Source organism: Lampetra planeri, chromosome 31 (genome assembly GCF_965212315.1).
Source record: "Lampetra planeri chromosome 31, kcLamPlan1.2.h2, whole genome shotgun sequence".
Lineage (NCBI taxonomy): Eukaryota > Metazoa > Chordata > Hyperoartia > Petromyzontiformes > Petromyzontidae > Lampetra > Lampetra planeri.
The window spans coordinates 4,802,162-4,813,623 of NC_136137.1; the positions used below are offsets into that span (position 1 = coordinate 4,802,162).

At 50.5% G+C, this 11,462-nt stretch overlaps 1 protein-coding gene across 1 annotated transcript; it reads right to left on the minus strand.

Moving 5' to 3' along the window:
• Nucleotides 1-302: 302 nt before the first annotated feature.
• Nucleotides 303-8,918, minus strand: LOC144729119 (homeobox protein Hox-B4-like). Its single transcript, XM_078609078.1, has 2 exons — nucleotides 7,780-8,918; nucleotides 303-593 (listed from the first exon to the last, which is right to left on the minus strand). Exons 1-2 carry the CDS (start codon nucleotides 8,327-8,329, stop codon nucleotides 304-306), a joined length of 840 nt encoding a protein of 279 aa, XP_078465204.1. The 5' UTR covers nucleotides 8,330-8,918; the 3' UTR covers nucleotide 303.
• Nucleotides 8,919-11,462: the final 2,544 nt, after the last annotated feature.

Here is an 11,462-nt window from a genome sequence, read left to right on the forward strand (position 1 = left end):
GGCCAGCACCACGCGCGACCACCTTTGTCTCCCTGGTTGCAATGTATACACACACACACGCACCACGTCTTTCGTTGTAGCCAACTCAAAATGTTTATCCCCCCCCCAACTCCTGAGTTGGTTCCCATTTTTTAATGCCACTTAAAACAAAATGGCGGCCGCCACTATGTAGGAAGGGAGGATTGGATCTATAGGACTAGGATAGGCCTAACTCCTCAAAATAAAACAAGCATTCGCGAACAACGCACGCAGGGGAATCTCTCTATAGCGCTCTCTCTCTGTCTTCATTGCATCTGTAATTATTTATGTTCTACTGCAGTCGGGGCGATGAGACAGACCCTGGGGAAGTCCGGGAGGACCCGGCCTCATCTTGGTGTTGGGCAGTTTGTGGTCTTTCTTCCACTTCATCCTCCGGTTCTGGAACCAGATCTTGACCTGGCGCTCGCTCAGGGCCAGCGAGTGAGCGATCTCCAGGCGGCGCCGCCGCGTGAGGTAGCGGTTGAAGTGGAACTCCTTCTCGAGCTCCAGCACCTGCTGCCGCGTGTAGGCCGTGCGCGCCCGTTTGGTCTCGTGTCCCTGGCTCTCGGAGTCGACTGTGGATGGGTGCGGTTCGGTGGGTGGTGGTGGTGGTCGAGGGTGATTGAGGGTGGTAGATAGTTAATTTGGTGTGCAGCGAGAGAGGTAGATGTGGATGTGGGTGGTGGTTGAGGGTGGTAGATGGTTGGTTTGGTAGGCAGTGAAAGTGTGGTGGTGATGAGTGGTGGTTGATGGTGGACAGTGAAGGAGGTAATTGAGGTGGTTGTTGGTGGTTGATTGGTGGTGGTCGTGGTGAGGGAGGTTTAGTTAAAGTTGATTGTCGTGTTTGGTAGATGGTGGTGATTAGTCGTGGTGGTTGGTGATAGTGGCGATGATTATTGATGGTGGTTGGTGGTAATGGTGGTTGGTGGTGTTTGGTAGGGGGTGGTGATTCATGGTGGTTGGATGGGGTGGTTATCGGTAGGCCGTGGTGGTTGATTGTTGTTTGGTGGTGGTTGTTGGTAGATTGTGGTGTTTGGTTTGTGGTGGTGGTGGTGGAGGTGGGGGTTTGATGGAGGTAGTTGAGGTGAGGGAGGGAAGCAGAATGGAGGTCATTAAACCCGCACGTGACCTCCACGTGTGCTAGTGGCCACGTGCACACACAGTGCATGTGCTGATGTATCACACATACAGTATATGGGTATACATGACTTACGTGTACGCATATAAACAAGCATACATACACTTAAATGCATAGGCTTAGCACAAAGGCATGCACAACAAAGACAAAGATCCCCCTGTATCACGTTCAACAGACTGCCGGGGCAAGTGCTGTTAGCGAGCACTTTTGAAGGCAGACACGGCACACGATGGGGTGGGTGGCCAGCACCACGTCCGCCCGGCCGCCTTTGTCTCCCACGTGGCGATCCTTATACACCACATCAGGTACTAATTTGAGGCTGAGTCGACCTAGGGGAGGCCATACACACCTACCTGCACATGTACATAGCACATACACACCGGCCATATATACATACATACCTACATGCATGCGCCTGTAATACATGCGCATGCATGTCTGGGTACACGCGTATAATACGAAAACTGTACGTATAAACTTGTAGTTTATCCATACGTACACGTACATATACTCATCGGTCCACTTGAACACATACCTACTGCACAAAAACAACCGCAATTCGTCACTAACTGGCGATGACGTCACCAAGGCGCCTGTGCCAGGCTAGGTGCACCTACTGCATATATACATACACACACATTTCTCCGCGCGTATAACCTTATTTAGGTTCACACGAAACATTGGCTCCCAAAATGCACACAGCCGTGCATATTTATGCCAGACGGATCGCATTAGCGTACGCGCAGAGCCCATACCGTAGGCCACACGTAAACGCGCATACGTAGGTCTTGACGCATATATTTAGGGTACTATTATAAACAAATCCCATGATGAATATCTGTTTTTTTTTATATAACCAATTGCACACGCTTGAATGAAAAAAGAAAATGTGTAATCGGCGACGTGTCGGGCAATGATCCTTTTGCAGGTATTGGCAGTGGTGCTAGCGCTTCACCCTCAAAGCAGCTGCAATACATAATATACTTACCATGCAAATGCATCAATTAAGTAATTACTGTATAGTGGTTAGTGCACATGCATGCATGTACGGATACGTGCATCACACACAACTGTGTAGACGCGTGTCAGAGACATGTAAACTAATTTTTACTTAAACACATAGAATAAAATTAATATATACAAACAGCGAACACAAAGACAAAGATCCCCCGTGTAGCCTTAACAGACTGTTGGGGCGAGTGCTGTTCGCGAGCACCTATGAAGGCCGGCACGGTACACGAAGGGGCGGGTGGCCAGCACCACGCCCGGCCGCCTTTGTCTCCCCAGTGGCGACGATTACCCACCGCATCGGGTAGTCATTTGAGGCCGAGTTGATCTAGGGGAGGCCCGGCACCGGTTCAGATAATCGTTACCGGTGTTGGCCATGAGCGCGAATCGAACTCTCCCGTCGCCGGGTTTGTAGCGGCGGCGCGCTAACCGCTGCGCCACCGCTCCTCGTACATTTAAACACACACCCACGCATGCACACACGCACACAACACAAATACATATATCACGTTCAAGCCAGAGCCGCGTGCCATAAATCATTGCAAGTAACGCCACTACACGCGCGCGCGCGCGCTCACACACACACACACACCCCAACTTGAATGGTTACCCGCTCACCACCAGCCTTAGGAGTGTTAGGGTTCGAGTTGGGGTCAGGAACGTCGCGGAAAGAGTGGAGAGGAACGGAGCCGTGCATCAGTTCCGTCACTTCAAAGCTTTGAAAATATTGGCTCCTATACGCGTGCAATTAACATTTTATATGGCAATGTTTTTTTTTGTTCTCTTGTAGACTCATGTAGAATTTTGTGAGGAGTCAGCAGGAACCACCATTCCCCTCCACCCCCCTTTCCGTCACCGCCCTTGTAACCCGCCTACACGGACGTCGAAACATTACCCCGAGAACAACATCTCGCCACGGTGGCCAGGAGATGTCGACTACCTCGCTGGGTATACAGGAGGTCGTGGGTACGATCCCGACCCATGACGCCTGCTGCTGTATATTTGGAGTTTGGGTGAATCTCTCTCCCCGTGGTCGCGTGGATTTTTCTCCGCGTTCTCCGGGTTTATCCCCTCCACATTTAGAATCAACGTCGCGCGTTTAAGGGTTTTTTAGCTGCTATAGATTTCCACGTGATAAGCCACTTCGTTGAGATGTCATTTTGTGGGCAGGTCGCTTCTGAAAAACACGCTATATAGAGAGCTCAGTGGGGGCTTACCTGGTAAAATAAAACATATACATACTTGAGTTTAGGAGCAAAGAGATTGGAGAGAACGGGATGTGAACTGGAGGTGCGATTGTTTGGCGACACGGGCGTTAATTCTCGAGGCAATTAGTCACTTGAGCTAATCAATAAAGTGCCCTGGCGGCTACACAAAGACTTTCCTCTTGGCCGGCCGGTGAACTTGTAACGACTTCTCTCTTTTATTTACCCGGGCAAAGCCTCGCACGGTCTGGATAGCCCAACCTCGTCACGACGGCCCTGCCCCCGCTACACTACATCCGTGGGGGATAAAAAAAGAGCTTCATAGCTCATCGGATTCCTCCGGTATGAAATCAAGATTCTGATTTTGATTGTGACATCGTGCAACGACCCAATTGAGCGTTGATTAATGCTAGATTACTGCGTGTGTAAATAGATATAGACCGAATGGACCGACGATTCGGGCAAGCAAGCAATCGTAGGATTCTATGCGATTGACAACAATGAGAATGGCTGTGTGAAGTTTTTGGAGCGGCAACCCGCACTGCGCGTGCCCCGAGTCGGGGGAGGGGGGGGGGACATTCAAAAGCGCTGCACAGACGGATTCAAGAAAACCAGTCGCTGTGCTGCCATCTCTTGGTGGTCCAAGTCGGTGATTCTAAACGTGCCACGAACCAGGCTCAAAGCCTGCTGAGGTTTTTAATGTGAGATCCGATCAATATGGGCGGGTGCACTGCGGGTGATCTGGTCGCGTAAGATGTATCATGGGTGGTGGTTGTATCGTCGCTGTCAAACCCACACGGTTTAGCCCGCATTCTTGTACGGGGAAATTGAGTTTTCAGGTCATGCGGCATACAGCCGTTTCAATAGGGGTTAAAAGAAATGTATTGTCAATTTGTTTGTGTTTCTCCCTTGCGATGGGACTTTGCAGGATAAACGTTGATATTTATAATGGGCACGGGGTGACCAATAGGGTCTGAATTGGTCTGTAATAAGGTAGGGGCACTGACAAGGGGTTGGCAGGTATGCTGTGCCAATAACAATATTACAAGGATAATATCTATACATGTGTATGTATTAAATAAAGCCTGACTAAGCCTTAAGACGATGTACTAACACGGGGTTTTACTCGCTCTATGGGTTTGTCCGATTTCGTGCTGTAAACATTATATGCGGCCAGCCTATTTCGCTGTATTATGCGATTTGAAGTCACTCCACATGCGGGTATGCGGTCGGACGCGGGACAACATTGTGTGTGTACTGTGTGTGTGTACTACGTGTGTGTACTGCGTGTGTGTACTGCGTGTGTGTACTGTGTGTGTACTGTGTGTACTGTGTGTGTGTACTGTGTGTGTGTACTACGTGTGTGTACTGCGTGTGTGTACTGCGTGTGTACTGTGTGTGTACTGTGTGTACTGTGTGTGTGCTGTGCGCGCTGTTGTGTACTACGTGTGTACTGTGTGTGTGTACTGTGTGTGTGTACTGTGCACGCTGAGTGTGCACTGCGTGTGTGCTGCGTGTGTACTGTGTGTGTGTGTACTGTGTGTGTGTTGTGCGCGCTGTGTGTGTGCGTACTGTGTGTGTGTGTACTGTGTGTGTGCTTTGTGTGTGTACTGCGTGTGTGTGTACTGTGTGTGTGCTGTGTGCGCTGTGTGTGTGTACTGTGTGTGTGTACTGTGCGCGCTGCGTGTGCACTGCGTGTGCGCTGTGTGCGTGTACTGTGTGTGTACTGCGTGTGTGCTGTGTGTGTGTACTATGTGTGTACTGTGTGTGTACTGCGTGTGTACTGTGTGTGTGTACTGTGTGTGTACTGCGTGTGTTTTCGCTTTGTGGGCCTCTTTTTTTGGAACGCATCTACTACTACCACTACTAGCGCATTCGTTCATTCAATTACTCATTCACTCGTTCATTCACTTACTCATTCACTCCTTCATTCACACGGGCATTGATTCACTCGTTCATTCAATCGTCCATTCACTCACTCGTTCCCTCTGGACAGGCCTCCACTTTTCTGAGGGTCGTGGAGTTGTTGGTGGCAAGGGGACTCCGCTAAAACCACGAGGTCCGTGTCCCAACAGCAGCAGCAACAGCAGCAACAGCAACGCGACAATTGCCCAACATCCACGCAGTGCGTTGTGTGGCGTTTTTTTTCATTTTTACAAATCATTAATTGTTATTGTTGATTTTTTTTTTAAAGGTAAGGCGATGCGATTGAGGAATTCGTTATCGCACTGGGCAGATATCACCGCGGGTGAAATGCGTTTGCTTTGGCGTAAATTTGGCCTGCAATGAACGATCAATAACAACGTTGATGGTGATGATGATACTAATTGACGGCTTTACGGTAATAACGCGAGACTGCTTCGCGATATATCTGAAGGTGCGAGTTCACATCCTGATGGTTTGGGGTGGTGCGGGTTTATACAACTCATCATCTCGATCGGGGGGGGGGGCGATAAAATAGGTACTAGTTTGTTTTGTTAGTTTTGGGCTGGGGAAAGCCAACAGCGGTTTGCTCTTATGAATGTACACGCACGCCCCGCCATAGTAATGTGGAATTTAAATTCACAGAGATCGCGGGGGGGGGGGGAGGGGATATTTGGCGATACTTTTAAGGTAGCTGGTGCAGCTTTGATGATTGGCATCAATGGGTTGTAGAGGGCACCACGCCGATGCTGATGTAGTTCGCAGGGAAAAGCGACGGTCAGTTAGTTATGTACATTCCCGCGTAATTAGCGTGTCGCTAATTTGCTGGTTGATTGATAGCTAAGTGAACAACACCGATAAGCTTGAAAATCTTTAACGCATATAAATGCACACACACACACATACACACGTGTATGTGTGTGTGTGTGTTTACACGTGCGTATGCATGTGTAGCCATGTATGCGTACTGTTATGTAATACACATGCTTGGGTCTGTGCATATGACCACATGCATATACATATGTAGCCATATATACATAAACACGATATACATGGATACCGATATATACATATATGGTTATATATATGTATAGAAATAGATGGTTGTGGATATATCCACATGTATAGACACATACAAAGACATTGTATGTAATCACGGGTGTGTATTGATACCCATATATATATGGGTGTACATATATACATGCAGACATATGTGTTACATAGGACGATACATGTATGTAGTATCATAATAAATGCACATAAATGCACAGATATATATATATGCATATAGGGCGATTCAGTGTTCTATATATATGTTTCGAAACATAAAACACAAACAAACCGCTAGAGCATGCATAACGTGCGATCATATAAATATTAAACATTTAAAATAGTATTTTATTATACATACATAATGAAGCATCACAAACACACGCAAATCAATGCTTACACAACATGCATTACATAACTAAGACACAGCGTTCCGACAGATATTACAATATAGTTGCATTAGACACAATACTGTACATTGACATGCGTAACATATGTGTAAGACGCATGTAGAGACACAGTAATAGTGTTTTACACACTAAACACACAGACGCAACACAATGCGAGCACGTAAACACGCACACCACACAAACATACGACAACAACACAGCACACGCAAACAGGCACAGAGTAAAGACACACACACAACAGACACACACACACCAATGACAGATACACATGCACAGACACATGCATACACGCATACACAAACATATACACTGACACACATGCACACACGTGATGCATATGTACATTAACGCAGTACATGAGCACACGGACACAAACGCATACAAACACACAGTGCGCACTGACAACACACATGACAGAGATGGACATACACGCACACAAGGGCACAAACACACGCACACGTACATACATGCAAACTCACCCAAACACAAATCGACACTCAAATAGACACAACACAGTACACACATACACAGCCACAACACAGCCATGCATTATACACAAATAGGCACATACACAACACACAAGGAGACACAAACACGCACTAATAGAAGCACAGAGACATACAGCACACAAATAGACACGCACACAAGCTCAAACAGACACAACACACGGACAAATAGACACAGACACGCATTAACACGCACACAAAGAGACACACACACACACAACACGCGCACACAAAGAGACACAGACACAAGCTCAAAGAGACATAACGCACACACAGACACACACAAAGAAACACACACACAACACGCGCACACAAAGAGACACAGACACAAGCTCAAAGAGACATAACGCACGGACACACGCGCACACAAATAGCCACACACACACACGCGCGCGCAAAGGTACACACACACAAAGACACACACAAAGACACATACAAGGTGCACACACACAAAGACACACACACAAAGACACACACAAAGACACACACACAAGACACACACACACAAATCGTCGTCTCACCCGCGCCTCCACCACCGACATGAATCTTCTTCATCCACGGGTACACCACGGGGGTCGCCATCCTCTCGGGCGAGTCCCTTCGCCTGCCACCACCGCCACCACCACCTCCTCCTCCACCCTCTCGAGCCCTCATGGCTCCCCGAGTCTCATCCCCTGCGCCCGACTCCCGACCCCGCGGGCTCGAGGAGACACCCAGAGCCGCTGCCGCAGCAGCAGCCGCCGCCGCCGCCGTTGAAGCGACGACCGCGGCGGCCGATGCCGGAACGCTCGGGGTCGAGTCGAGGTTAGGGGTCAGACTCGGGCCACGGCTCGCTGGCGGCGGCGGGACGAGGGGTGGCATGACCCCGCTCCTCGGTGGACTCGAGTCCACGACTCCGTCGCAACTTTGGTAGCTGCCCGGTCCGCCCGGCGCGCATTCGAGAACGCGCCTCTCGCTCGCGAAGAAGTCGACGGCGGGTCCCTCCGAGATGTAGCTACTCTGGGAGTATTCCTCGCACGGCGGGAATTTTGGTTCTACGTAGCTCCTGTTCATTAGGTACGAACTCATCATGTTCACTCGGGGGTTAAAGTCGGGCTTGTCCGCTTGTTCCGTCTCGTCTCGCTCGATTCGATCGATTCGCTCGCTCGCTCGCCCGTCTGTGGCGCTCGCTTTTGTCTGCCTCTTTTCTCTTTCTAGTCTCTGCCTCTCGACTCCTCGTGCCTCTCTCTCTCTCTGTGTGTGTGTTCCCTCTCTCGATCTGAACGCCGGTCTTGTTTACACCGGTCCGTTGTTCTGGGTCGATGGGTCGTTGGCTGTTGTTGCTGCTGTTGTTGTTGTCGTGAAAGTTGTAGTTGAGAAATTAAACTGTTGTCGTCTCCACGTCGTGGAGGTCTCTCGTCTCTCTCGTCTCGTCTCTCCCGTGCGCGCGTGACAGTCGCTGGCTCGTTCCTGCCTTGCGCGGCGCGTGCGCGCCTCTAAGTTGTTGACACTGCTAATACAAAATGAATTGTTGCTGCTGCGGATGACAATGATGAAGGTGATGATGATGATGATAATTATTATATAGTACTGTTTATTAATATAACATTTTTTTTTAATGCACTCTCCCACACACACACACTCTCTCTCTCCCCCTTCTCTCTCCTCTCTTCCCTTCTCCCGACTCGCGACTGCCCCCCCCGGTTCGCTTACATGTGACGAGCGATGGCCAATAGCGAGATGGTGCAAGTGTGGAGGAACAGGGCGAGCTGCAGCCGAGTTTGATGGATGATATAGTGGGGCAATGTTGGGAGAGGGTGGGTGGGTGGGGTGAGGTTGGGTGCGTGTAGGTGGGAGGGTGGGGTGTGTGGGTGGGGTGGGGTGGGTGAGTGAGTGGGTGAGTTGATGGGTGGGTGGGGCAGTTGGGTGGATGCGTGGGTGGAAGAGTGAGTGGGTGAGCGAATGGGTGAGGCAGTTGGTGAGTTGGTGGATAGGTGGGCGAGTGAGTAAGTTGGTGGATGGCACAGTTGGGGCAATGTTGGGAGAGGGTGGGTGGGGTGAGGTTGGGTGGGTGGGTGTACGTGGGAGGGTAGTGTGGGTGGGTGAGTGAGTGGATGGGTGGGTGAGTAAGTGAGCTGGTGGATGGTATAGTGGTGCAACGTTGGGAGAGGATGGGTACGGTTGGGTTGGTGAGTGGATGGGTGGTGGAGTTGGTGGATGGGTGAATGAGTTGGTGGATTGGTGGATGACATAGCAGGCAACGTTGGGAGAGGGTGGATAGGGTGGGGTGGGTGGGTGAGTGGATGGGTGGTAGAGTTGGTGGATGGGTGAATGAGTTGGTGGATTGGTGGATGACATAGCAGGCAACGTTGGGAGAGGGTGGATAGGGTGGGGTGGGTGGGTGAGTGGATGGGTGGTAGAGTTGGTGGATGGGTGAATGAGTTGGTGGATTGGTGGATGACATAGCAGTCAACGTTGGGAGAGGGTAGGTGTGGTGAGGTTGGGTTGGTGAGAGGGTGAATGGGTGGGGGAGTTGATGGATGGGTGGGTCAGTGAGTTGGTGGATTGGTGAGTGAGTCTGGCAAGATGGTGAGAGGGTGACTAGAGGTGTGAGTGGAGGATAGGAGGGTGAGCAGATGGGGGCTGTGTGCGAGTGGGTTGCTTGGTGGGTAGTTGGGTGAGTTATTGGGTGGATAGTTGGGGGTCAGTGATTGGGTGGGTGGGTAGTTGGGGGTGAGTGATTGGGTGGGTGAGTGGATCAGAGGGAGGGTATAGGTAGGTGGGAGGGTGAGTGGCTGAGTGAATGTGTGGGCGCGTTAGTGGATGGGTGGATGAGTGAGTGAGTGTGAGTGTGTGTGGGGAACGGTGGTGCAGCGGTTAGCGCGCAGCACTACGAATCCGGGCAGACATCCGAGTTCGAATCCCGCTCACGGCCACCATCAGTGGCGATTATCTGAACCGGTCCTGAGCCTCAACGAGTACCTGGTTGCGGTGTGTAAACATCGTCACCGGGGAGACAAAGGCGGCCAAGCGTGTCGTTGGCCACTCACCCCCTCGTGTGCCGTTCCGGCCTTCAAAAGTGCTCGCTAACAGCACTCGCCCCGACAGTCTTTTCAAAGGCAATGCGGGGGGGGGGGGAGGTATTTTTCTGTGTAAACTTTAATACTTCTACCGGGGTAAAGTGTATAACCGAGAGTGACACACACACACTCCCACTCAGCCACGGTATACACCCAGTGAAACATACAATCCGCTCAGCAAGCGGTGCAACTGACATAACTCGAATCGTATGCTCAACGCAGTCCTCACCCAGCCGTTACCCAATCCTCACCGTCACGCTCACCGCAGCGTACCCCGGGGAGCCCTGCGTAAAACCTCGGGGTACATTAGGAGCAGCTGCAATAGCGGCAGAAGTAGCAGTAGTATGGGAAGCAGTTGAAGTTAGCAGCAGCAGTGGCTGTAGTTGCAGGAGTCACACACCAGGGAGTAGTAATAGCAGTTGTACCAATAGTATCAGCAGCAGTGGTAGTAGCTGCAGTAGTAGCAGCGGCGAATATATGAGCCGATGCAACTAAATCGACTATTCCAGAGTAGGCATCTGTCCTTCAGAAATAATAACGGTTGAGTGTGTGTGTGTGTCAGTGAGTATGTGTGTGTGTCAGGTGTGTGTGTCAGTGAGTAGGTGTGTGTGTCAGTGAGCAGGTGTGTGTGTGTCAGGTGTGTAGGTGTGTGTGTGTGTGTGTGTCAGTGAGTAGGTGTGTGTGTGTCAGTGAGTAGGTGTGTGTGTGTGTCAGGGGAGTAGGTGTGTGTGTGTGTCAGTGAGTAGGTGTGTGTGTGTTTCAGGGGAGTAGGTGTGTGTGTGACAGTGTGTAGGTGTGTGTGTGCAGGTGAGTGTGTGTGTCAGTGAGTAGGTGTGTGTGTGTGTCAGTGAGTATGTGTGTGTGTGTCAGTGAGTAGGTGTGTGTGTGTGTCAGGGGAGTAGGTGTGTGTGTGTGTCAGTGAGTAGGTGTGTGTGTGTGTGTCAGGGGAGTAGGTGTGTGTGTGTCAGTGTGTATGTGTGTGTGTGTGTGTCAGGTGTGTGTGTGCAGGTGAGTGTGTGTGTGTCAGTGAGTAGGTGTGTGTGTGTGTCAGGTGAGTGTGTGTGTGTGTCACGTGAGTAGATGTGTGTGTGTGTGTCAGTGAGTAGGTGTGTGTGTGTGTGTCAGTGGCTAGGTGTGTGTGTGTC

Bases quoted from the DNA above. Each gene is read 5' to 3' on its own strand.
- LOC144729119 (XM_078609078.1), bottom strand. From the start codon at position 8,329: ATGATGAGTTCGTACCTAATGAACAGGAGCTACGTAGAACCAAAATTC. The intron at 594-7,779 runs GTGAGACGACGA...ACCCATCCACAG, and splicing joins TGTCGGTGGTGGAGGCGCGG to TCGACTCCGAGAGCCAGGGA.